The 27,130-nt window shown below is 53.1% G+C and overlaps 1 protein-coding gene across 2 annotated transcripts in view; it reads left to right on the forward strand.

The window, feature by feature from the left end:
- Positions 1-27,130, forward strand: part of EPHB1 (EPH receptor B1) — an 86,003-nt gene that overhangs the window by 45,372 nt on the left and 13,501 nt on the right. For both annotated transcript variants that reach the window (XM_074877983.1, XM_074877984.1), the window contains exons 4-12: positions 9,242-9,397; positions 12,489-12,824; positions 16,360-16,541; positions 17,731-17,893; positions 20,019-20,127; positions 20,345-20,409; positions 23,812-23,934; positions 24,997-25,244; positions 25,547-25,762. In XM_074877983.1, the coding sequence (XP_074734084.1) occupies positions 9,242-9,397; positions 12,489-12,824; positions 16,360-16,541; positions 17,731-17,893; positions 20,019-20,127; positions 20,345-20,409; positions 23,812-23,934; positions 24,997-25,244; positions 25,547-25,762 (1,598 nt within the window). The remainder of the gene's footprint in view (positions 1-9,241; positions 9,398-12,488; positions 12,825-16,359; positions 16,542-17,730; positions 17,894-20,018; positions 20,128-20,344; positions 20,410-23,811; positions 23,935-24,996; positions 25,245-25,546; positions 25,763-27,130) is intronic.

A 27,130-nucleotide genomic window follows, 5' to 3' on the forward strand; every position in this document is an offset into this window, starting at 1 on the left:
TTGGTTGGAACGTCCTCCCCTTGCTGAATCCATCCTCCCTTGCCAAATCCATCCCTGGGCATGGTCCTCAAGCAGTCTGACAGAAAATGCAGCCCTTGAGGCCCATCTCTACCAGGATGGGGGGTCCTACTTGGTGACAGGGCATCCCACCACCCCAGTGCAACCCAAGGCACGATGTTCTCCAGTGCCATGGCACGGACATAAGGCAGCCGTGTGTCCATGTGTCCCCGCCTGTGCTGGCATCCCCGCGCTGGCAGTGTGAACCTGGCCCCGCAGCTGAAGCTCTCCCCCAACCCCATCCCGGGGTGACTCATCCTTCGCGGCGTCAGCACTAACAAGGAACCACTTCAGACATAATTAATAAGCACTTGATGTTCTCTAGATTGAGGGGATACTGTGTGGCGTGAGCTGGCAAAGGAGGAAAAGGTGCTTAATTAGTTCCTATTAGGAACAGGAGATGTTTGCTTCCCAGCTAGGAGGGGTTTGTGCTTCGGAGAGCTCAGGGGTGATGCTGCCCTGATTTCCTGGTTGGAAGAGGGGCTGGAGTGATATCGGTGGTTCCCAAAATCCCCAGGGTGGGTCTGCCAGTTGCAAAGCAAAGATGCATCGTTTTCAGGGGGCTTCTAAGTACAGCCCCTGCCAGCACCTCTGTACCTGGGGGAAGAGCTGCTCTCTGAGATCTACCATGGATTTTTGTGGCAGCTCACTTTCCTGCTCATTAGGTGGCTCGATAGCTCACGTAGGCATTGAGGGGTGAACGCGACGTTAAGTGGTACATGAAAGTATCGGCTCTTCTGTGTGGCTTCCAGTTTGTGTCCATCGACTCCTGGAGTCTCACGTTGCTGCAGTTCATGGGGGAAATAATCTTGCTGCATGACTCCTGTATTGAGCTCAATGCCTGGGGTGGGAGGAGAGCATCTTCTGGGACTTGTGTTTTTGCGGTGTGAGTCCTGGCCTGAATCCTGATCCTCCCAGTCGTTTGCTCCAGACTCATCAGGAGGTTTGTTCCAGGTGACATTGCATTGCTGGGAATGCATCTGCTCAGCGGCACCGGTCCTGGTGGACCCCTCTCCAGCTCGTGCTTGGCCCAGTCAACCAGAACTGGTGTAATGTGGTGCACAGCAGCATCGCCAGGGTGGCACATGAGCATCGCTTGCCTTTGTAGCACCAGCCACCTTAAGCTCAGCCTTAGTTATATTGCCCTCATTAAAACCAAGCCTGCCCCAAGTTCCCAGGGTTTCCTGCAATCCAGATTAGAGCTGTGCCTGAGGTTAAGACAGGGCATCCAGCTGTGATAAACCACCCTGTTTGTTAAAAATGGGCAAAGCAGCAGGGCTGGGGGTGCTGGAGGTTGGGTGGGAGCAGTCCCTGCCTGGGCAGACCTCAGCTTTCCTGCCCTGCTGCTGGAGCCCCACTGCTTCCCCCAGCCGCTCTGCTCCCGGTGCAGTCCGGCTCCCCGGCAGCATGCCCATCCCACTCATCCTTTCTCTCCTTAAATTGTTTTTCGTTGCTGGCGTAGGATGAATTTCTTGGCTTCCTTCCCACCCCTTAGCTCTGGTTTTAACATACAGCGAAGATGTAAATGTTCATCTAGTGCTGGGCAGGGCAGGGAGGCTCAGGAGTAAGGGGTTGGACAGTGCTGTCTATTTACTGGTAAATCAATCTCTCCTTTCCTTATATCACATCCCCGGGGAGAGCTGTGTCGTGGCATTTAATTTGTGGCTATTATTCAGATAGCTGCTGGCCCTGCTGCCCGTGAGGGTTTGGGGCAGTGATGGCAAACCCAGCCCTGTCCTGCTTGCAGAGCTGACAGCTCCAGCGGAGGAAAGAGCCTGTGGCAGGCTGCAGCTGCTAAATATGTTTTTACAGAAGAGTATAAGCAGGTTAAATAGCCTCAAGTCATTGCCGAGAACTTCATCCCCCCTTCATTTGTTGACTCAGAAAAATAAGCTCGAGCAGCATTAGGATGGTGAGGAGCATCCAGTGCCAATCACCACTGTGGCCACGCGACTGCTGGTCACTGCACCGTAAATCTCCCTGTGTATGCAGATGAATTGTCTGGTGTTTGATCAAATTATTTAACATTTGATAACTGAAAGTGGGTGTTCAGAGAGGCAGTGCCAGCCTCGTCCTTCCCTGCAGCACCTCCCTCCTCTTCTCCATAGCTGTGCTTTAATTCCCGAGGGTGAAGAGCTGAAACACCGGCGAGAAGTGGCAATGGGCCAGGGGGTCTCCATGAGCTGTGCCATGTGCTCACCAGCCACGTTTCACCCCTGATTTCACGTGCAAAAGTGCTGGAGCAGAGGGTTGGGCATCGTTGGCTGATTTATGAAAAGGAAGGGAAGCCAACAGTGGTGGGAGAGCTGCGGTGTGAGACTGGGCAGCCTCAGCCTGGTGCAAAGTGGAAACTAAAGCAGAGCAAAATCCAATTGGGAGAAAAGTGATCTGCAAAAGTGACTTTGAGATGTGTTGTTTTTATTCCCCCCGCTGACTTGGAGAGCAGAGCGAGTTTCCCTGCTCTGTGGCAAGCTGGCAGCCCCGCGGCACCTTCTGCCCAGGGCGTGCGTGCTCTCCCCTTTCTCATCCAACAAATGGATCTGGGACAGATTTCATCTTTAGACCTTCAAAATCCCCCCAACCATGAAAAACAGAGAAAGTCAAGCCCAGAGTGGTGATTAAGTGGGCAAGTGTGGACCTGTTGGAAAGATGGGTACTGCAGGGCATGTGGCAGCCAAAACCGGCTGCTTCCATGCCCTGCTCTAGGCTTAAACTCATTGTTTTAGGGCCATGCTATCAGCTAAACAGTTGGTGTTGAAGCTCTTCTGCATCCAGAGACCCTTAATTTTCCCAAACCCACCTTCCTGGAGGAGAAACACTTCTGGGGGAGCACCAGCTTCATTTTGCTTGCAGCCAAGCATGCAGGGCTCAGTCTGCGAGCACCTCGGTCCACCCCAGGGGAACAAATCCTTGGTTGATGAGGGATGGGATTTTTGGGAGAGGCAAACACGGATGCACCTCCACCTGTTGCTTCTAATTGGCCTCGTGCAGCTACCTATCCCTCAAGAACCTTCGAAATACTACCCCGCTTCAATTCATTTCTCATCTGTGAGCAGAAGAGCAGAAAAAAAAAAAAACCTGAGAAGGGAAAAACCACACTGAATTTTACTCTTCCTCCACGAATAAACCATGGTGGGGTGGGCTCAGACACCGCTGACTTTAATTTACGTGTGTCCCAAGGCGGATCTAAACCCATTCCTCCAGAGGTGAAGGGCTGGTTTAATTAACTGCCTGCATCATGAGGAGTCGGGGCCTCTTTTTTCTGTGTGTTGGGGAGAGATGCAGCCCGTCGCCTGCAGGATGCAAACCCAGATGCTGGGAAGCTCATGTTTATCTCATGAGTTTCTGCCTATACAGTGCTGAAATACGGAAATGCAACGCGCTGAGGCGGGTGCTGTTTGTAATTAGGTTGGGCAAGTGCTCAGCCCTCAGGCGGAAGCAGCTCTGGGTGATGCGAAATGGCAAGAATTTGTGCATTTTGCTGCAAAAATGGTGAATTTTGCACCAAAATGAGGTTTTATCCCTCTCTGAGACAAGGCTCTGCTGGGGTGTCCCGTCCCCAAGGTGCTGTGTTTTCTGGCATTGCTCAGGAGCATGTGTCTGTCTGTCCAAGGGTGCATTGGGGCTGGGGATGCTTGGACTTCCCTGTTTCTCCATCTGGGTCACGCTCCTCACCCTGGATGTAGGAAAGGAGATTTGGTGGCTGATGGGGTGTTTCAGGGCTGGATCTGATCCCCGTCTCCCTTCTCGTTGTGGTCAGGAAAGCAGGATGTGTGTGATGGGTACCCTCCCACCCCTCCTCACCAGAGCACGGCATTGCTCCGAATACAGAAACCTCTCTGAATTTATTTGTGTATGCATCATGGAGGGCAGCACGGCAGGACACCCACTGGTATTGCCGGCTGCCTGCTGAGCTTGCTGCGGCTGTGCCAGGGCTGAGGTGCTCAGGAGAAGCACTTGGCTTGATATAAAATGGAATTGGATCATTAAAAATTAAAAATGGGGGGAAAAAAAACCCCAAACAACCCCCCAACCCCCTCCTCAACAGAGATGCAGGAGGGAAGGCATGACAGGAGGGTGTCAAGTAGGGATGCAATTAAACCTCTAGCAACGGGTGCCTGCTCCCTGCTTGGATGTTTGTGGGGAGGATAACGAGGGAGATGAAAGCAGGGTGGGAAGGCAGCCCTTTGAAGATGGGGAGATGGCAGCCCCCGCCAGGGAGTGGTGGCGTGTGGGTGACAGCGTGCCTGATTCTGCTGTTTTTTCCCCCAAACTGCAGCCTGCATCCTTAGTGCCATCATCACATAAAAGGGATTGAAACCCCAAACCGTTGGTTGTGTTACAGCCCGTGGTGGCGTTGGGATCTGCCAACCCCATGTGTGTGTCCCCGGGGGACACGGTGCCACAGGTCCTCTCGGCACTGCCTGCCCGGGAGGGCGAGCGGGAGCTGGGTCAGCAGCCGCCCCAGGAAGCCACGGCAGCTGCCAGAGTGCCTGCCCCAGTAATCACAACATCCTCTAAATGTCATTTTTCTATAGCACACAATTTTGTGTGGGTGTTTATTTGCCTGGATGGTGTCTTTCAGCTGAAAGCATCTAGGAGGGCTTCCTAGCCTGCATGCAGGCTGCACGAGGGGACAGCAGGACGGGGCTAATCAGAAAATCTCCATTGGAAGGCTGAAAAATTGATGGGATTTTTTTTGTTTTTTCTTTTTTTGGTGCGTTTAAAGATAAAGATGTGTTGTGTCAAAGGTGTCTGCAAAACATACAAAGGGTTTCTAGCAAGTGTCTCCTCTTGTTTTTCAGGTTTCATCCAAAATTGTGAGCCTCATGAAGAAAGTGTCAGTTTTAGGAGCCAGTTTTTTTTCTTAATGAAAAATTGTCATTTGCAGAAAGGGGGGAAATGGCCTTGAATCCTCTTCCAGTGGGCTATAAGTGCAGTGAGCTGCAGTTGTTCCTCTGTTCATGGCCCGTGGTGTCCCCAAACCCAACAGGGCACCTTCCCCGCTGCCCATCTCCCAGGGGTGCTGGTAGGTGCCAACCACATGTCTTTTTGGAGCAAGGCTGGATCATCCAGGCTCCTTAGTGCCTTTGCACGTGGCAGTCCTCTCCATGCCTCCAGCTTGCTTGAGGGCATCACCTTGTGCGGCACTGCTACTTCTAACCCATCTTTTCATCACCTGCTGTGCCAGCATGACCACGGGTGTGCTGCAAGACACTGGGTTTGCCCTGCAAAGGCATTGGACCCAAAAGGGAACCCAAAACAAGCATGAATTTGCGAATACCTGGCAAATGTGGTTGGCTCTGCCCCAGCGAGGATATTAGGGGCATGGGAATGATGAGGCGGCTCAGACTTGGTTTGCTGCAAGTGAAGGGAGCTGCGGCAGGGTGCCAGCGAGGGTCGGGGGAGGAGGTGGGCTTGCTGAATCGCGAGATGAAGTCTGGAATTCTTTGCAGAAGCTCCTATTTTAAAACCTGATAAGGAAAGATGCCACTCCACGTCCCTAGGGAGCTTTAGAGCAAGTTAATATAGAGGAGATGTCTCCTTTCTTTCTTTGTTTCTTTCTTTCTTTTTTTTTTTTTTTTACTAAAGCTTCCCTGAGAGAGTAATTAAAAAGTGCAAGTTCCAGGTGCTAACTGACAGGATTTAGTTTGAAGAATGAAACACTTGGATACCCCCACACCTTTCCACAGAGCGTCTGGTCTTTTAACAATGGCTTGCGTTGGGCAGGAGCAGGGGTGGATGAGCAGAGAGATCCCACTTACCTCCGTATCTTTCTAGGACCCCTGGCAGCTGAAATATAAGGGTGCAGGGAACACCCTGTAAAGACAGGAGAGTTTTCAGCAGCAAAAAGCCTCACGATACTGCTGCATGCCACTACTGCTTTAGTAATTCATCCCGCCCTGTGCAAGCTGCAGAGTGAGGAGGGAGGCAGCGGTGGGGACGCAGATCTGTGGTGCCTTCACTGGGTGTTTTGCCCCATGTGGGACGTGGCCGCATCCCCAACCCCCAAGCCTTTGGTGGGGGGTAAGAGGGGCAGCTCTGGCCAGGAGTACCCCAGCTGCATCCAGCCCTCTGGGGTGCTGCAAATCCGCTGCCACCCCTACCATCACCCATCAGGCACGAGAGGGACTTGCATCTGTTGTTTTTTTTTTTTTTCCCCCCAAACCTCCAGCGATGACATCTCACTACAAGAAGCCTGGGTTTAAGCAGCCCTGCAACGATGCTCCCTCCCACTCCCAAACGCTTGCGTCAGCCCCGGGAAAAGGGTCCTGCCAACAAACCCCTGGCCCTGGCCGCCCAGGATGACCCATCCACAGGCAACTTTGGGTTACGGCAGGGGTTTACGTGCTCAGCAGGCAGCCCTGGTGAGCGCTGAAGCTGCTGAGCGGCATGGCCAGGTTTTGTGCCTCATCATTTACAAACACACCCCTAGTGCTTAAATGCGAGGAAATGGATAGTTAAGCACATCATTAATCTTATCCATCCCACATAATCAACAATCAATTAATTCTTCTCCAGGCTGGAGAGATGCAGGTTGCGCCGCAGCCTGGGCACCGGCAGAAGGAGCCCGTTTCCGCAGGGAAAGCTGAGGCAGAGCCTGTTCCCGCGCTTGTCTGAGGTGCTATTGCAGATCCAGACCTTGCCAGTTCTGGGAAACAGCAGCAGCCCTTAAATCAAGGCAAACATTACGCTTGCCGTTAGTGGGGTGATTTATTGTTCCCTCCTGGGCTCGAGCCCTCTATCTGAGCCTTACAGTCGGACGGCACGTTTACCATCTCAAGGATTATGGATCCCACGCTGTGCGGGTCTCTATAAATGGTTTTGGTTTCGTCTTCAGTGTGAGGTTCATGGTTCAGAGGAGACACAGGCAACAGCAAGAGAGGAGGGCTGCAGCCTGCGGCAGCTTTGGGAGGAAGTAGAAGGCATCAGCCTCCCCCGAAACTGCGGGAGGGTTTAGGCAAGCACAGTGTAATTACAGGAGAGAAAAGCTAATTGGTAATAATAACAATTAAGAGCCATGTGCCTGCAGATTACAGGAATTTGCGGATAAGCGAAGTGATGAAAGAAACCTGAGGACACTGGGTTGCAGTGTGTACTTTGTTCAGGTATTTTGACAAAGCATCACTTGGGTTAATTGTAATTAAAAATTAACAAACGCCTTCAACCGACCCACGAACGTGCCTCTGTGGTTAAAACCGAGGCGCGTTCATAGCACTGCGACCCTCTTGTCTTCCTCCCTCCCTTTCCATCCCCTTCCATGAAAATATAGGCAGCTACCCACTGTTTCCTGCTCCTCCAGAGCCCAGCACGTTTCAGGCATGTTTCTGAGCATGTCCTCCAGCTCTAGAGCCCACAAGTCACCCATTGCACACATTGCGTGGCAGGAGCCCAACGCCACTGGGACATTGTGGGGAGGTGCTGGTGGGGAGGGAGAGGTGAAGAAATGGAGATTCACCTCGAAGTCTTAGTGTCCACACGTGGTTGTGTCTCCTGCCTTGTGTGTCTGGTGTAACTGTGCTTCCTCGTGCTGTTACGGGGCATAGGGCTGTGTGCGTGGCTCACGGAAGGGTCTGCATCTGGCTGCCTTCTGGTTAACCTTAGGGTTATGGCCCTAAGTGCTTCCGTAAGAGGCCGTATATGTGGGGTGGCTGTGGCAGGGTGAGGAGAGCTCAACACTCATCCCATGGTGGGGAGGAGGAAGGGCAGTGTGAGATGGTGTCTGGTCCCTCTGGGATGCCACGTCCCCGCTCAGCTGTTAGTACTGTTGGAAAGAGACGGTTCATCACAGCCAGCTGTGTGCCTTGGGTGGGGGAAGAAAATCCCCTGAATAATAAAATTGTAAAATATTGTTTTGATTTATCCTTTTTTATCATCTTTTAATATCTGGAAAGACTGTGTGAGCAAGAGGCCTTCATGAGTTTTGAATGACAGGTTAAAGGGCTCCAATAAAGATTAGATGGTCCACTATCTCCCAAGGAAATTGCATCAAAGTGGTTACTCCTGCTTGCTCCTATTAATTTCCTCTTCATAGCTGCTAGGAGATGCCTCATATCCTGATGCAGCAGACAGGGGCTAAGAGGCACTTTCCATTATCTCAATCATCGCTGTGTTTATGAGACACTTAGGGTGTTTCTCTGCAGAGCCATGCCTTGGAGGTGACAGCATCACGGGGCAGAGCCAGGAGCCAAATGGAGGTGGGACCACCCTGTGTGTGAGGCCAGGAACAGTCTCTCCCCAGCCAGGTGGTGGACCTGGATGGAAGTCTGGTCCCTCGGGTACATGTGCCAAAATAACAGACGTTCCCTTCTGCAGCCTTCGGTTTTGTAGGGGTCACCTGAGGGTTTTGTCAGACATCAAGGATGGATGAGCATCCATTCATCAGTGCCTAGTTGGTGAGGACCGGTGGGGTGGGGTAGGGATGAGGGACCCCATCTTTGTCACTCCATCTTCACCCTCTTAACTGCAGAGCAGAGAGAGACAGTTGATTAATGAAACCTCCCCCTGTCACTGATGAAAGCCTCGCTATTAGCTGTAACTAGAGCATCTTCTCGTTTATAAATTAGTTGCCATTTGCTGCTTGAATGAACTCAGAAGCCGAAGGCTGGGAAGGTTATTAGCCCCAGCCCTGGGCTGCGGGGAATTAATGGGATGGACCCGCAAGACACTGTCATGAGCATCACATCAACTTTTTAATTAAATATTCAAATTTTGCATGGAAAAAGACATGTGAGACCTGAGCCATGCTGTTGGGGTGGTGGAAAGGGACATTGCGGATCAGCAGAAGGGGAACCCTGTCCTGCCCCTGTGTGTCCATGTTCCTGTTGGTGCTGCCAGGGAAGGGGATTCCACAGCCCCCCACCATCCCTCTGCCCAGGTATGAACGGTGGGGTGAAGCAGCTGCTCCCCGCTCCTTCTTCTGCCTGGCTAATTACTGTATCATTGCTGTGTGATTGCAGTGTTTTCCTGGTGGCTCCAGAAGGAATGGCCAGCGTGGAAAATTATGGCCATGCTAACTTTGTAGGAAGGTGCTACCCTGTTTAGCTCTGATAGAGGTGTGGAGGTTTTCTGTGTCTTCTTTCTTGTATGTCTTCCTTTTCTTTTTCTTTCTGCCTCATTTCAAGGAAACCTCCACCCCAGGATGGTTCGGCACCCAACCGCTTTCCTCTCCTTTCTCTTGCAGCCTGCCCAGCGGGGACGTTCAAGGCCAGCCAGGGTGCGGGGGTCTGCACGCTGTGCCCCTCCAACAGCCGCTCCACTGCCGAGGCCTCGCCGGTCTGCACATGCCGCAACGGCTACTACCGGGCGGATTTCGACCTGCCGGCAGCTGCCTGCACCAGTGAGTAACCAGATCAGGGTTGGCGGGGGGACTGCAGGGCCTCACTCCCCTCCGCTGCTGGGGAAGCGGCAGGGATAAAGTCTCAACCCATGAGAGCTTTTTCATCTTGTTTTCTCCCCCCATCCTGCTGTCGGGAGGGAAGCGAGAGAGCGCCTGGGTGGGTGTCTGGCAGCCAGCCAAGGTCATCCCACCCCAAGGGTTTAGCTTTGCAGAGGGCTGGGGTACCCATAGTGAATACCCACCCCTCTCTGCACAGCACAGCACCGCCTCCACGTGCTATAGAAACACTCCTTGCACCAACACGAGTCCCTTTACTGCCACACCGGCATAAGCAGATGATGTCGCATCACCCTTTGCTTTGCTTTCCTGGGACACCGCCGTGGCACGCACCGAACAATGAGTGATGGGACGGCCCCGCAACCCGCCTCTCTGGCAGCCATTTGAATTTATACATCACCCTGGCAGTGGTGGTGATGGTAGGGAGATAGTCCCCATGATAAATTAGAATTTAAAGTTATCTGCTGTTGCTGTCTTGTTCATAGTCTTGCAGATGGAATATTTTTTTATAGGGAGAAAGGGTGCATTAAGCATTGGTATTCAGCGTGGCATTGCGTGCGATGCATCGCTGCTCGGCTGTCTGCCTGAGCTGCCTGGGATGGCAGCAGCAGCCTCAAGCCTGTCTTTTGGTGAGAAAAGAGGCCAGGATTGAAGAAAAAGCTGCTGAGCTCTTCAGCCCACTGGGAACGTGAGTCTCAGCCTCAACTACCCCCCCCAAATATGCTCCAGGCCCTTGAATCAGCCTATCAAGGAGCTTTAGCACAAGGATGCTCTGGACCCTTGGTGCTGGGCAGTGCCTGACTTGCACTGTGGAAATGAGGAAAGGATTTACATGTTTTGCTGGATCAATTGAGCTGTCAGACCAGAGGTAGTCAGCAGGTAGCACAACTGCAGATAATCTATATATCTTTATTATGTCTTGTTACGTAGCTGATTTACAGTATTGCTGCGCTATAGGAATACAGTATAAAAAAGTCTATTTGCTGATTTTTATTTCTTCTTGTCGACGCTTAATTTTACAACGCTTTAATTTGAGGTGCCAGCTGTTCACCGACAAAGTTTCTCCGTGTCAGAGAAGTAAATAAGAGTGTGGAGCTGCAGGTGCTGTCCTGGACCAGAGGCCTTGCGTGGCAGAGGAGGGAAGGGGCTGCTATTAAAGGGGGAGGAATGTGGGGAGACAGTGATTTACCGCTGGGACGGGGAAGAAAGATGTTTTTCTACCTTTTTCTTGAAAAAAAACCACCCTTGAAAAGGTATTGTCTGCTTAAGGTATGAAGAGAAGGGTTGGATTAAGGTTCCTGAGACAGGTTGCAGCTTTTTGGGGGTAACTCACTGTTTGTCAATCCTTGTCCCCAGCCTTTGCGAGTCCTCTGGTCTGGCTCCCCTCAGGGAATTGGTGTCCTTCCCCCTGCTCCTGCCCCTGCCATGTCCCCTGCGCCCCCCTCCCGTAAATCCCTTTTGACATCTCCACTCTGTGCTGCTGAGATTTCAGGGCTGCTCCGCAGTAGGATGTCCGTGGTGCCTCGAGTCCATGAAAGCCCTTTCCAGTGAGGACGCTGCACTGCTGACTGCTCCCTGACATGCATGTTTACTCTGCTAAAGGGGAAAAGAATTGAAGGGAATTTTTTTATTTTAATTTTTTTTTATTTTTAAAGGCTGTCATTTTTCTAGGCATTTTAACACAACGCTTTCATCCGCAGTATCCGCGGCAACGGCTCAGAGAGGCTCCCAGCATGCCTGCCTGGGTGCGATTAAGGGAGCAAGGGGAGAGGGCAGCACAGGCAGGGAACTGGGCAGGGGGGGCCACCACGGCCTCCCCCCGGCTGGCTGGCAGAGGTGGCCAGAGCAGGGTGTCAGCCGAAGGTTCTCCATGCAGGACGACCTCTCCATCCCACCAGCCACGTCACCCCTGTGCAGATGAAGCCGCCTCTGCCCATCCCATCCCCAGCCACTAACGGGGCTAATTTATCTGCAGCCGCTAATGATGTTCTCCAGCACACACACGTGGAGGGCTCCCCCGGGATGTTTTTCCCCAAGACAGAGTGTTCTTCGCTCTCTTAACCTTTCCTCACAGGTCAAGTCCTCAATCATTTTGATTGCTCCCCCCATCGTGGCAAAGTACTTTTTCTTCCTTGGAAGCGCAGCGCCAAGCCCCGCCGACACAAGTAATTAATCACTCTCCTTATTTAATACAACCCAGCAGCCAGATTTTGTGGTCTTGGCTGTGGAACCATCCTGGCTAACCCCAAATCCTTCCCCAGACCTGGGCAGACATATGTTTGTGCCTCAATGATTCTCTCCCACCTGGATTCCTCCCGAATCACTCTCTATGGACTCCGGCCCCATTCCAGCAGCGTGTGCAATCAGAACCATGTTCAGTTCCCTTCCTATGAAGCATTTGCAACGGCTCCAGCAGATTCGATCAATGCAATCTTGATCTCTCATCCAACGTCCGAGCTGCTCGCAAACCAGTGAGCAGTGCTGGGCTCAGAGGAGAGCCATCCTCTGTGCCGTTAAATACCTGGGCTCCCAACTTGAGATATCGAACTGTTAATAACCACTTTCCATTTTTGATTCTCTTTTGCCCATGGCTTCTCTGTTTCTCCACAGTGCTGGGTAAATGGCGTTTCCTCTCACTGTGATAATCTGTTTGAGGTGCTTCTCCACGTGAGCACTGGAGCTATCTCGGTGTCTCCTGATCATTAGAATAGATCCATCTTGGCAGATGGATCTGTGTGCACTCTGCATGGGGGCTTTTTGGGAGACTGAGTGGGTTTGTGGCATGAGAGTCCCCATCCCCAGCCATGAGACCCCTCTGTGCAGGTGGTTGGAGAGGGGGGCTGACATTGCCAGTAGGGAGCCTTGACCCTGAATTGGGCAAAGCCACGGAGACCAAATCACTCTCGAGGCAGGAGGTGATAGGTAGACTGACAGACAGAGTTGTGGGATGTCCTCTTCTGTGCTGGAGTTGCCTGTAGAGCTGATTGTAATATTTTGGGCAAGGACCCATCTCAAGTGCTCTCCTTTCCTGCAGGTGTCCCATCTGGCCCCCGCAACGTCATCTCCATTGTCAATGAGACGTCCATCATCCTGGAGTGGCACCCACCACGAGAGACAGGGGGTCGGGACGATGTCACCTACAACATCGTCTGCAAGAAGTGTCGGTCAGACCGACGTGCCTGCTCCCGCTGTGATGACAACGTGGACTTTGTCCCCAGGCAGCTGGGGCTGACGGAGACCCGGGTCTTCATCAGCAGCCTGTGGGCGCACACACCCTACACCTTCGAGATCCAGGCTGTCAACGGGGTTTCCAACAAGAGCCCCTTTCCACCACAGCATGTCTCCGTCAACATCACCACCAACCAAGCCGGTGAGTCCTGGGTTAGTGTGGTACTGGGGGTTTTAAGATGTATGCTACCTATTCCAATCTCTGTGTGGGAGAAAGGTCTTGAGTCTGAAGGAAAAAGCTCCTGAGGTGTGAGTGGTGTGTCATGGCTGGGATAAACTTGTACCCAGCCCTGGGCGGGCTGGTGGAAAGGCAGAAAGTGGGGAGAAAGGCCAAGAAAAGATGGAGGGAGAGGGATGGGGGAGGTGGAGGGGTTGCCTGAGCCCTGGGCAAAGTGAGAGCTGAATTCTAGAAGGGAAGGGGTTGAGGACTGATAACTGCTTTATATCCCCCTCTAGATTGCTTGGGGAGGAAACAACATCACTGTTTCCTCCCTTTTTCCTAGTGGGAGCAGGGAGATGGGGTGAATCCAGCCTTGAAATGCAGCCTGGCTGCATCACAGCACAGGGGCAGCAGCACCGCAGGGCTGAGTTCAGGCTCTGTCTCCTCTGGCACATCCATCTCCCATTGTTTTCCCCTTCTCCTCTTTTCCAAGCTCCCCTGCCCCTTTCTCTCCCTCTTCCCAATCAGGCATCAGCAGCTGAACAAGCAGCTCCTGACCAAGCTGGGATGCCAGTGGGGTGGGGGGACCCAGTCCCGGGGTACAATGAGGAGAACAAGAAGCAAAGGGGATGGAAACCTGCCTGTTTTGGGCAGAGAAAGGGGATGGTAATTTCTGCTTTGTGCCGAGTGTGTAACACAGGCAGCCTTTGCCAACCCACTCCCTTGGGAAAGCAGAAGACAGAAACCTGGCGTAAATATTTTAGTCTCCCAGCTCTGGGGAATACAAATCTACGTTTGTGCCTGGCTGACTCTGCTGTCTCCTGAACCAGGTGCAATCAAACCTGACTCCAGTCTCCAAACCTTTTCTCCTGGGGTGGGATTTTTGGGGTGTTTCTTTGCTCATCTCTCACTTGGGCTGCTCGGGATCTGGGAACAGCCAGGGCTCCTGGGTCCGTCTGTCTGTACCCCAGCACTCCCTGTTCATCTTGCAAAGGCTGAATATCGAGGTGGAAATGCTTCCAGTGCCACAGGATGGGCTGCGGGGTATAACCTGGTGGAAATGCATCAGGTGTGTCAAGGGCAGGATCAGTGCTGTCCCTTGGTTTGCCTCTAAAATCCCTTTTGGCTTTGCAGCAGGTTTTTCCACCTGCTTTCCCTGCTCAGGGATGGATCCAGGCTGGTTAGTGCATCTCAGCCTGCAGGGCTGCTCCCAGCCCCATCCGCCTGCGTGCCGCTATCCACGCTAACGGGGTGGGGAATGCAGCAATTAACAAAACAGCAATCAAGCTAAGTGTTTAATTTCAGCCCACGAGCATCTTCTCAGAGAGGATGTGGAGAGATTAAAAAAAAATATACAGGATTAAATATGCTGGGTAAACAAAGGTGGTGCTGAACTATTGACATCTCCCAGTGCGGCCACGTGGAGCAGGGCTCCCGCCGCCCCCAGATTCCCTCCACAGCACGATCTCGTGCCCCAGGCTGATTGTGCCAAGCTCAGCTCTGCCCCAGACCCACGTGGAGGAGGCATTTTCCCTGCCCAGTGCTGCCTGTGCTCTGGGCACGGTGAGGAGAAGGAGGAGGGCAGAGAGGACTGGACAGGGAGCTGACCCTGCAAGCAGGTCATGCCAGTGTGTTTTGGGTGCAGAGAGACTTGGGTACCTTTCTTGGAGCCTTTTGGTGGGATTAAGTGCAGGATCAGGGCCATATTGGCTGGCTCTGGCCCTTTCAGGTATGGAAAAGTGGCTCCTGGCTAGTTTAGCGGCTCAGTGACCTTCATGGTGGAAGGATGGTGTTGCTTCTGTGTGTGCTTGGTTCCAGTGATGCTTGGCTCTGGAATGCTCAGCTCCAAGGATCCTTGACTCCAGGGATGCTCGGCTCTGGGGGTGCTGGGCTCCAGGGATGCTCAGCTCCCCAGCAGGTGCAGCGCAGCCCTGGGATTGCTCCAGTGCATGCAGAGAGCGGGGCAGGAAGCAGCGACAGTGGACGTTGAGCCTGGCAGCTGTTTTAGAAAACCTGCTCGCTTAGCTCTGGTCTGGTGTGTGAACTGAAATACTATGGGCAGCTTGGCGGAGCTTGCATGGCCAGCAAGACTGATTAGAAATGCATGGGAAGGGGGGAAGGGGGTCAGACAAACCATGCCAGGCTCACACCCAGTGCTGGCTGCATGTTCAGCCAGTGCCGAGCATCTTGCTTTCTCCAGGGATGCTGTGACAAGATGCTCAGGACCTCTGTGGTTTGCTGCCTGAGAGGTTTCGGGGTCTGCAGGGCTGGAGGTGCTGCCTTTGAGCACCCTTGCACCATGGCCCCGGCATGGGCGAGGAGCTGAGGGATGGTTGGAGACTGTCCTGCAAGTGTTTAGGCTTTGGAGATAAAACTCCCGATAGAAGCACAGAATCACAGAATCATCTCGGTTGGAAAAGCCCTTGAAGCTCCTCCAGTCCAACCATGAACCTCACACTGACCGTTCCCAACTCCACCAGATCCCTCAGTGCTGGGTCAACGCAACTCTTCAACCCCTCCAGGGATGGGGACTCCCCCCCTGCCCTGGGCAGCCCATTCCAGTGCCCAACAACCCCTTCTGCAAAGAAATACTTCCTAAGAGCCAGTCTGACCCTGCCCTGGTGCAGCTTGAGGCCATTCCCTCTTGTCCTGGCGCTGGTTCCTTGGCTCAAGAGACTCATCCCCCCTCTCTGCACCCTCCTTTCAGGGAGTTGTAGAGGGCCATGAGGTCTCCCCTCAGCCTCCTCTTCTCCAGACTAAACCCCCCCAGTTCCCTCAGCCGCTCCCCATCAGACCTGTGCTCCAGACGCTGCACCAGCTCCGTTGCCCTTCTCTGGACACGCACGTTTGGGTGCTGAGGATGAGCATGCCCAGAGAGCCCCTCACAGCCAACCCAGCAGCTCCTCCAGTCCAGGGCTGAGCTGAAGCCATGCTGCAGGCCCCAGCACCTTGGGGTCCCCTTGCTGGGCTGGGGTGTCCCTGCCATGGTTTCCTGTCATCATCCTCAGGGTGGGCAGATTTTGCTCCTACGTCCTATTACTGACAGCATGTGGGGTCGCAGCCGTGGTGCAGGCTCCTGCAGTGCTGGGTGCTGGGTGCTGTCTCCCCCAGAGAGACTGTTACAGCAAAAGATGGCACGCAGAGCTGGAGACCATCATCAAGCCTTGGTTTGTCCCCGCTGGGAAGAACTTTGCTGTCTTTGCCCCACTGTGGGAGACATCCTTGTAGCAAGCAATCCCACAGAGAAGGAGCACTGAGGATTTCTAAGCTCCTAATTAAGAAGAATAATTGTTTTAAATACCAGAATTCCCTCGCTGGCTCGCTGCTCTGGCTCTCCATAAGCTGCTGAGATGCTGCTCTTCCCACTGCTGATGCGTGAGCTTGTCCCATGGGGCAAACAACTGCAGGCATGGGAGATTCAGGATGTTCCGTGTGCCCAGGAGATTTTCCTCCTCCCCAGGGCCATCAATCCTACTGCTCTCCATTAATTTTTCCTCCCACCCCGCTTCCTTGGCAGCACCCTCCACCGTCCCCATCATGCACCAGGTGAGTGCCACAATGAGGAGCATCACGCTGTCCTGGCCTCAGCCCGAGCAGCCCAACGGCATCATCCTGGACTACGAGATCCGTTACTACGAGAAGGTGAGCCGCATCTGCACGCCCGACATGAGCAGCACCGTGGGCTCCAGGCCGGCAGCGGTAAGCTTGGGTGGAAATGTCGTGGTGGAGGGTGGGATGGGGGCACGTGGAGCTTTGTACAGTGCTGCCTGGAGGCTGCTCAGGTCCTGAACTTGCTGGGAGAGGGAGAACATCAGCGAGCTTTGAGTCAGGCTCTTTGCTGGGAAGGGTCCGGATGGTGGGACAGGTGGTGGAACAGGCACCAGGTTGCCCACGCTAGCTCTGGAGGGTGGGAGCGATGTCCAACCAGAGGAAGGGGAGCAATGTTGTGGCTGCAAATGCTAATTTCTCTCCTGTGGCAGCATTTTCTCCAGCACATCAATGCCCGTTACTGCCTTGGCTCTGGTATCTGCTAGAGTGAGCAGGGACCTGGAGCGTGGGGATAGCGTCAGGAGGAAAGGAGGGTGGTGGCGAGGACTGGCGAAGGTTATCAGGGTTGTCCCTGTCCCAGGTCACTGCCTCCCGCCAGTCCTTTTGCTGACAGCCCTCCTTCCCCACAGGGGACATGCTCTCGACCCTCGCAGTGAACCGTTCCGAGCCCAAGCTGTTCCACCCCTCCTGCGTCTTGCCAGCTTTAATAAATTCCTCTAAATGTGAATAATTAGATGATCTCACCAGTGGCCCCTTTACAGCAAATCACTGGGGAATGTTGCAAAAAATGAGATTTGAGATGCATGACGTTTCCACCAAGGTTTATCACCAAGACTCCTGCCAGCAAAGCAGGGACTGTAGGGGCTGGGGCTCTCATCAGAGCCAAGTTGAACCTGCTTGCGTGGAGTCTCACAGGGCACATTATGGTGTTTCCATAACTGAATGACGTTTCTGAAACACATCAGTGGTTCAAAGAGGAGGAGTTTGCTGCACATGAGTGTTTTTGCTCTGGATGCTCTTATTGTTTCCCCCAGCTACTCCATGCTCTTCACTATGGTGGGACCAGGGGGGCTGCCTGGGAGGCACATGCTGTGGGCACCTCCCCAGTTCCAGGCATACCATGTGAGTCCTGTTTCTGTGGGATCCTCCGTGTCAGGGGCCAAGGGCAACAGGGAGGGTCTGAGCCACCTGGAGCAGAACCAGGGCCACTGCTTTGTCACCCTGCAGATAAACCTCATCCATGATGTCAACGGGGACGGGGTGGGGGGGGCGCAGGGCAGATCATCCACTGTCCCCTGTGCCCGTCCCTGCTGACTGTCTCTCTTGGCTGTGCCTGCAGGACCACAACGAGTACAACTCCTCCATGGCCCGCAGCCAGACCAACACGGCCAGGATCGAGGGGCTGCGGCCCGGCATGGTGTACGTGGTGCAGGTGCGAGCCCGCACCGTGGCCGGCTACGGCAAGTACAGCGGGAAGATGTGCTTCCAGACGCTGACGGACGGTGAGCCCGGGATGGGGGGACAGGCAGGTGAAAGGGGTGCTTGTCTTTCCAGCGACAGCTTCGGGCTCTAATTGGATTAAACGAACCTGCCTGTGCAAACCTCTGTCCCAGCGGGCAGGGTGGCAAAAGCCAGGTGATTTACAGCAGTGTCTTATTAATCACCAGCTGGAGGAGTAATCTGCTTGAAATCTCTTTGCTCTGTTTTCTCCTCTGCTATTTAGCTGCGGTTTTGTCTTTCCTGCCTCCGACTGTCATGGCTGAGCCCCCCCACCACTGACTGTGAGTCTGTCACGGTGGGGTGAGGAGGAGAGGAGGGTTGTAGAACCCCTGGAGGAAGGACTCTGGGATGCTCTCCGGGGATGCTCTCCTGGGATGCTCAAAGCCATCTGGGCAAAGCTGGAAGGGTCAGACCCATCACTGAAAGCTGATTTCCCACCCCAAGGTGGTTTATTGAAGGGAAAGGACCAGCTCAATGACCTTCATGGCTTCTTCTGGCCTGCTTGCCAGAGTTGTGCTGTTGTTCTTCTGGCAGCCCTTCCCTGCACCCTCAAACCCTAGATCCCTTTAGAGACTAATAATTCATGAGAGGGTTTTTATTAATCCCAGCTTCAGGACTAATCCAGAAGTCAGTGAGTGAAGCAAGGCTCCTTTCATGGTCCTCCTACCCTTGGGGCAGCTGAGGTCCCTGCAGAGAGCCCTTTCCCTGCTGCTGCTGCTGGCGTGGTTCCTGCTCTGCTTAGGTGACACCCATGGGTCCCAGCCCTGCTGGCTGTCTTTTATAAAACTTTCCTTCTTTCCTAAAACTGGGTCAACTGGGTTGTGCCGTGCTTGCGCTTGTGTTGAGTGCCAGCTGGGGTGGGAAGAGGAAAGCGACATGGGGTGACCCACGGGAAGGAAGTGGTAATAAACCCCCCCCAGTGCCTTGAATATTCAGGATTAGAGAAGTGAGAAGAAAAATCCTACCTCAAATAAGCAATTAATTGAAATTTAATAAGAATGGATAGTGTAGATTATTAAATAATAATTGATTGTTAGATGAGAATTTCTCAGGATTTAAGCGGCATGCAAGAGATAAATCTAGTTGCTAGTAATTAACCTTGGAGTAGAAAAATACAGATAAAAAGGCACTAAATGCTTTCTTCTGGAGTGAATTTTATTTTAACCCTTGCTTGTGGCTGCTGGCACAGCCTGGCAGACCTTGCTGGGGACGGTTGGAGACGGGGCTGTTTCTGGAGGGCTGCAGAAGCCCCCAGGAGTGTGGGGTCTGCGAGGTACCATACACCCGCATGGCTGTGGGCACCCACACTGCTAACGAGGCAGGGCAGGAGAAGGGGAAAATAGGGGGAGACACATGGAGGTGGCAAGTGGCTTTCTCAGGGTTGCTCCAGGCATGCCCGTGCCTCCCTGTGCCACCTCGGATTTCACCCCAGCCCGCTGCCAGAGGACACAGTGGGTGGCTGAGAGGACACAGGGGGGTTGAGGGATGTTCAGTGAGGAAGGGGTGCTGTGGTTGCTGTGGCTCTGCAAAAGGAGTTGGCTTGGGCCATCTTTCAAGATGACAGCAGACCTGCAGCAATGGCCAATTCTGGGCCTCTCTCTCAAGGTTAACTGTTGTGTGGTGGACTCTCCGTAGTCTAATATGGGTGAGCTCCTGGCACAGCTTTCCCCAGCTGGTTTGGTTATTAATAGGGTTTCTTCTCTCCCTCTTTTCCTGGAATGTGTGGGAACTTTGTGTCTGTGAGACCCTGTGTTAAATTTGGTTGAAATGACCAACAGGTGTAAATTTATTGAGGGAAGAGAAACCCTGGAGACACAGACAAAGCCACCTTTTAAACCTCATCTCTTTGGGAAACTAGGCCCACACACTGATGGTTTGATTTGATTCCCAGGATCATCTCTTCCATATTTTTAACCCAAAACACATGTGAGCTGAGCATGACAGTCCTTTCTTGTACCGTGCAGCACCAGCTCATCACCTGCCTCAACCAGTGCTCCTGCTGGGATCCCCCTTGTCCCACCACCCTCGCATGGGAGCAGTGTCCATGGAGTCAGAGAGGGTGTTACGGGACCCCTTCCCAGGGTGAGCATGCAAGGGAGAATTCACCCTGTCCCTCTTCTCTTGCAGATGACTACAAGTCAGAGCTGAGAGAACAACTGCCTTTGATCGCGGGGTCTGCAGCGGCCGGGGTCGTCTTCATCGTCTCTCTGGTGGCCATTTCCATCGTCTGCAGCAGGTGGGTCCCCGTGGGATGCTGTGTCCCTGGAAGGTGGAGGGGGTAAGACGCAGCTGGGAGAGATTTGAGGTAGGAAGGGGGGAATGGGGGACCCCTGTAACTGGAGATAGTGCCAAGCTGCCGCGGTTCTCTGAGTGTTGCTGGCAGGGGAGCAGTTTGCGGCCATCACCAGGCGCTGGTCCCTCAAGCCTGGCTGTTTTCTCCCCTCTTCTCCCAGGAAGCGCGCCTACAGCAAGGAGGCGGTGTACAGCGATAAATTACAGCACTACAGCACCGGGCGAGGTGAGCAGAGAGAAGTGGGTGGGGGAAACGCTCCTAAACCTGCACCCAGCGTGTGCCCCACTCTTTCACCTTCAAATGGGTGTGGTGGGGGTGCCAGTCACTGGGAAGGGTCAACTGGCTTTGGGCTGCTGATCCCCTTGGCAAACAACTAGGAGAGCCTGAGCTTGACAGGCTTTTTCCTAAGACACCTTTGTGGTTGGTGCTGTGCACCAGAGTAAATTCAAGGCATCTGCTGCGTATAATGTCTGTTCAGGTGCCTTTCCAGCAGCCAGCGGGCTATTGTGATCACTGGATATTATGGCAAAGCAGCAGTTTCAGGGGGTGACGAGTTGCCAGCTGGTGCCCGCAGGCTCCATGCCCTGTCCCTGTGGGATGTAAATCCCGTTTATGCTCTCCTAGAGATGCCTCCCAGGTGCGCTTTGCTGCCTTGTGGGAAGAAACCATCTGTGGGTCCTGGACACTGGCTTGGGGAAAAGGGATGGCGGCAGGATGCAGGGATGGGGAAGGTGGGGAGTAGGATGGGTGAGCAGAGGGGAGGGATGGAGATGGAGCGATCAGCCTGGCAAAGAAAAACAGGAGGACTGACAGGGATGGAGAGGGTTTGGAGGCAGCCAGAAGAGCCCAGGCAAGCCAGCAACAGCATACTAGATCTCTTTTGACCTTCTCAGCTTCATTCTGAACCCTCCCAATGTGATGGTGGGGCTGTGGGGGGCCATAAACCTCCCAGCAAACAATAAACTGTTTTCGAAACATCACCAGGTGGTACTTAAATATGATGGACCTGTGCTTTTCCTCCCTCTTTTCTTTGCGTTTCTGCACCGTGGGTGGCAGGGGAAGATTTATTTGATACCTGATGGCTAAACCCATGTCAGGCTGAAGGTGGACCTTTTTGTCCCCGTTTTCCTCATTTTGAAACATTCCCCACCCCATGTGCATCCCTAGCTCACCCCAAGCACGCCAAAAAATAGGATGCACAAATCAGGTAGGAAAGCAATGAAGTGGGTGTTTGTGTTTAGTTTTTAAAACTGGGCAGCGTGAGGATTGGGCACCACGTGAGGATTGGGGTGCTGGGACTCCTGGATGCACAGCAAAACCCTTCCAAGGTTAGCGAGCCTCCAGGCGCTCGGTTATTGCAGATGCTGGAGCAAAACAGGTGGGAAATTTGTGGTGAGCGACTAATGGAGTAACGAGTGCATCGGCTGGAACAAATCACCTGCATGTTTAGCAGCACGGCAATTACAGCCTCCCGGCACAGCTCTGCCATCCCTCTGAGGAGCTCCCCGGGATTGCTGGCTGCCTGCTGCTGGCAAGGACTTCCCCGGGTGGGTTTTGGAGTGAGATGGGGTCTATCAGGTTGTAATTTCTCATGCTTTATCTCTGCCGCTGCTTTGCCAGGAGCTTTGAGATAGGGGAAACAGGGAAAGTCCTGTTGTAGCGGTGGTGATTCAGCAGCCAAGGGTTTTTCTCTGTCCTGACAATATTTATTCCCAAGGGAAAATGATGCTGGGAGGGACCTGACACTGAAGTCAGGGTCGCAGCGCAGAGTGCTTCAACTTTCGAAGAGTGATAAATAATTCACTGTCATCTGCAGTAGTGATACATGGCCTAATCCAGTTTCTAGGAGTATCCAGGCGATTTTAAGAATGCAAAGCTCTCTTTGCAGGGAGGCTCAGCATGGGTTGCCTTTGATGCCGTGCTCTGGTACCCAGCGTTTTGCCCAGCTTTTGCCGGCGTGGTGACGATGAGCCGGTGGCTGAGGTTTGCAGAGATGAGTAATCAGTTTAGGTGCCCTAATGCCACTCATTCGGATGGGATGGGAAGTGCAGGAGATCAGCAGGGAGCTGAGCCCGGTGTTTGCTGAGCCTGTGGGGAGACCCCAGGACACATCAGAGGGTGTTTGAAAACTCGCCTGTATTGACAGTGGGCAGGAAACTTCAGCATTATTGTCTCCTTTATTTCTTCAATATTTTGATCAGTGAGTCAGTCTCGGTTACGATCCTGTAAATCCCTTTGTAATCCTGGCTGGAGCATCAGCTGCTCTTGTAAAAAAATTTATGGGGCAGTTAAAGTGTATGAGACAGAGCCGTAAAGGGATTTATGAACTGGGAGATGCACAGATGGCTTCATTGCAGCCTTCCCCACCCGCCTCCGAGGCGCAGAGCTTTTGCCCCAAACGCCCCTTTTGGGGATGAGGATGCTCCTGCCCGGTCCCTCCCGAGTCCTGGGGGCCCCGCAAACAGTTCTCCCTTGGTGGCTGTTTTGCAGCAGCAGTGCCCGCTACGAGGCTGTCATGCCTTCTCCAAAATTACTTGCCAGAAAACTTGCAAAGCATCTAGGAACCGAATTAAATTCCCGGTGCAGAGCCACTCAGAGGCAATGCTGTGGTCCATGCTGCACATCTGCTCTAGAATGGCTCCAGGAAGGACCAGTGTGACAGGATTGTGGCCCTTGGTGATGTCCTTAACAGTGTAATCAAATACTGTTAATCACCATAAGGGATAAGTACCTCAGGCAGGGGAGGACCAGGCAGCGCTGTCCCTCCTGGTCTCCTCAAGAGATGACCTTGAGGGGCTGCTGTGCCATCCTCAGTCTCCTTTTTGGGTGAGAAATGGCATGGGAGGCTGAACCCCCACAAGGGGACCACAGCTCATTCTGGGTCCCCTTTGGGGAGCGTGGTATAACGCCGGTGCCCTGCTGAACCCCAGGGGTGGCAGTGGCCTCACTCTGCCCTGTGACGGTGCCCCCCAGCAGCTCTACAAGCCCCAGGGCATCCACACACAATGTTTGAAAACCCCGTTTGGGGAATATGGGGGCCTGTTTTGTTTTTTCCCCCATTTGAAAAGGGCAAGAGCCCACTTGCTGCATCTCCCTGCAGTGTGGCCGGATCCTGCTGCTGCCCATTGCCACTGTGCAAGGGACCACACACTTGTCACAGAGGCTGGCCAAGCCATATTTTATGGCTCCACACAGGTTGTTGATTATAATTGCTGCACTCTGTCAATTTAGTAGCCGCCACAAAGCTATCAGAAGCCTTTTTGGATAAATAAATATTTCTTCACTAACGCATGGAGCCTCATAAAGCCCTCACCATAAAGCCATATAATTGTAGTTCAGGTCTGTAGCTGCTCCCCATTGCCAGGGAGGAGGAAGAGGAAGGATAATGGCAGAGGAGTGGAGGGCAGAGAGGGAGAGGAGGGGATGCAGGGGAGAGTTGAGTGGAGCAGGGGGACCAAAGACGCTGATAAGGGTCTGTGGAGGTGGTGCAGGTGAGCACAGCGATAGCAGCCATCATAATGGGCGTACAGAGGGCATGAGGACAGGGCGTCTCCAGTTCTTGTCCACGGCACAAATGCTCTTGGTTTCTCTCCCTTTTGCCATTGCTCCCATGTTTTCTGCAACAAGGGTCTCCAGGGATGAAGATCTACATTGACCCCTTCACTTACGAGGACCCCAACGAGGCAGTCCGCGAGTTTGCCAAGGAAATCGATGTATCCTTTGTGAAGATTGAAGAAGTCATTGGAGCAGGTAGGTCTTGCTGTCCCCTGCTGCCCGTCCCTCCCTGCCCTCTCCGCCACTCCTGTGTGGCCAGACAGCCACCTGAAGCAATTTTCTGGGGGTGCACATGTGGTCCTCCAATGGGGAAACCCTTGAGGGATCCTTGAGACATGAGGCTTTCCTGGGTTTGTGATGGGTTAGGGCAAACATGAGGTTGGTTTCCGCTCTCAGAGTTCCTCTGAGGTGGGAAAGACTCCATGAACGTATTTGCTGGGTGACTGCGGGGCCTCTTGGGATTTCCTACTTGGCTTTTTCATGAGATAACAAGCCAGATCGCACTCCAGTCTGTGCCATATTCCCATACATATGTATATATACATACACGTGCACGTATCTGTATGTCATCTGTGCTGTTTTTATTGCCATTTTTAAATAAGTGTGTCGTACTCGTAGAAGACAAAGTGAGAAGCCAGGGGGGAAGCTGCAAAGAAGCAATGAGCTAGTTCGGTTGGGATCAAGTTCAGCGATGTATCAGCCACCCTTTGCTGCTCATCAAGGCAAAGTAACTGCAAACCTGCCTTAAATTTAATCCCTCCACAGGCATATTATGCCTTGGCGAAGGAAAATCTCTCCCGCTGAAAATGAGAGGGCACTTTCTCTGTATTTTAAATCAGAGTGCAGCAATGAAAACAGCCCAATTATTTTCCATTCCAAGAGAAGTGATGTGCAAAAAGGCAACTGAGATTATCAACACCGACACCTTGTCTTTGAGGTAGTCCTTAAATGTTGATGCTTTCGCTCTGTAAATCCTTCTTGTGGGGGTTTGCAAGAGCGGCCCCAGGTTCTGCTTCTGTTGGTGCTGGGCTCTGTCACCTTGGAGGAGGTTGCAGGCCCAAACACGTCCTCAGCAGCAGACATTGCCCCTTTTAAAGAGGACAGGCAAGTAGATTTAGAGGAGAACATTGTTGAAGTGTTAACTGGCTGACATTTCTCAGCCGGTTGATTTGGAGACCAAGCAGCTCAAGGTACCATTACTCTTTGCAATGTTTTATGTAGAGGAGAAGGTGGTAGCGGATGGTCTTGCACTTGCAGGGGAGTTTGGAGAAGTGTATAAAGGACGCCTGAAGTTGCCCGGCAAGCGGGAGATCTACGTGGCCATCAAAACGCTCAAAGCCGGCTACTCCGAGAAGCAGCGCCGGGATTTCCTGAGCGAGGCCAGCATCATGGGGCAGTTTGACCACCCCAACATCATTCGGCTGGAAGGGGTGGTGACCAAAAGTCGACCGGTCATGATCATCACAGAGTTCATGGAGAACGGGGCCCTGGACTCCTTCCTGCGGGTAAGACAAGGTGGGGCTGTGCGGGCTGTTGTTCAGCTGTAGGATGTGGGAACAAGATGTTGGCATCCCATCCTGTCAATCCCAGCCTGTTTCCTTAGCTCGGGAGCTGGTTGCAGTGAGCCATACACCCCCAAAACACATGTGTTTCGCTGCTGGCATACCTCTCCTTTAATCAGGCAGAGCAGGGCAGCTGGCTAGTCCTCTGGGGAGGTGCAACATCCTCCCAAGTTTGGGGGTGATCGGCTGTGGTCCCGCCGTGGGGTCTGCATGCTCACCCTGGTGCCTGCTCTTTCCTATCACAGCAAAACGATGGGCAGTTCACAGTGATTCAGCTGGTGGGGATGCTCAGAGGAATTGCTGCCGGGATGAAGTACCTTGCAGAGATGAATTACGTGCACCGAGATCTGGCTGCCAGGAACATCCTGGTCAACAGCAACCTGGTGTGCAAAGTGTCGGACTTTGGCCTCTCGCGCTACCTGCAGGACGATACGTCCGACCCCACCTACACCAGCTCCTTGGTATGTACCTCTCGCAAGATTTTGTTGTGCTCAGCATTCCCCGTGCCTGCCCTGCACCTGCTGCCAGCTGAACCTGGGAGGAGGGGTGCTGGATGTACGCCCTGGAACTTCTACCATGGGTGGGAGCATCTCGGGAGGATTCCCACCACGTACACTCATGGCCCAGAAACCCTGGCTGTGGTTCCCACCCATCATCCTCTTTTCCTGCCCGGCTGCAGCCCCTTGCTCTTCCTCCTCTGCTCATGGGACATTTCCCCTCACCCTGGAACTACCCCGCTCCCTGCCCACACCCGTCCTGCAGGCAGTGGCCTTTGAGCAGACGCACTTAATTTATTTTTTGTTCAAAGACCCCAGCAGTAGCTGCTGGGATGAGGCATGAAGTATCCTTTCTGCACCTTTAGAGATAAAAGAGATTATCTCATCTGTGTTTTTATTTAATTTAGGCCATAATAGATCTCCCTGGCAGCTGGGAAGTGATGCTGTGACTGCGATTACATCACTCTGCCTCCCACAGCAGGTTTTTAGCTCTGGGGAAACGGCAGGAAAAACAACCTAGCAGTTAATTTTTCCATTTGTAGTTATTCAAATCAAATTTTTTGCCATTCATCCTTCAAGAGCAGCTGACACTTCTTTGGAAAGGCTACGGAAAACAATTGCGCTAAATGATTTACAATGCAATTCTGCCCCAAGTAAATACCGTGCATGTCTGTGGTTTTCCTTCATCCCTTCGCTTTTTTTTGCTGTTATTTCAGTGGTACTTGCCCAAGGAGCAGTCCCTCTGTACACGCTGCCCCTCCGCAGCATCCCTGCCCCCTCGGCATGGCCTCCAGCCCTTCCTGTCTGGCCAGGAGCTGGGACCTGCCCTGGCTTGATGGGGTGGCTTGAGACGCTGAGCCTGACTTTGAGCTTTTAGGAGAAATGAGGGGCTCTCAGCCAAAGGTACTTTCCTATTCCAGTGCTTTCCAAGTCTCTTTTGGGGCTTAAATGTGTTTTGCTTTTTGCCTCCCACTCCAAAAGTGGGGCTGGAAGGACCTTCCAGCAGCAGTGGAAGCCCAGATAATGTTGTAGAGGATGCTTTTAGATTAGACCTTGTTTCCATTGAAGGCCAAGGGACGGGGATACCAGAGACAAGCACTAGCGCACTCCTGCGTAGCCCTTGTCACCTGATGTCTCCTGGGGAAGGGACCCAGGGACAGGCCACTGATGTACCAGGTCCTGCACGGCAGCTGGAGTGGGGAGGTGAAGTGGAATAAACCCTTGGATAAACCCTTTTGTTTTGTTTAACTAAGCCCTTTTGTGCAGGTACAAGATAAGTTCATGGAGGTGTTTTCAGCTCCTGCCTCCTCATCTCTTCAGGTCCCACCTGCC

The sequence above is a fragment of the Strix uralensis genome, chromosome 9 (assembly GCF_047716275.1).
Source record: "Strix uralensis isolate ZFMK-TIS-50842 chromosome 9, bStrUra1, whole genome shotgun sequence".
Classification (NCBI taxonomy): Eukaryota; Metazoa; Chordata; class Aves; order Strigiformes; family Strigidae; genus Strix; species Strix uralensis.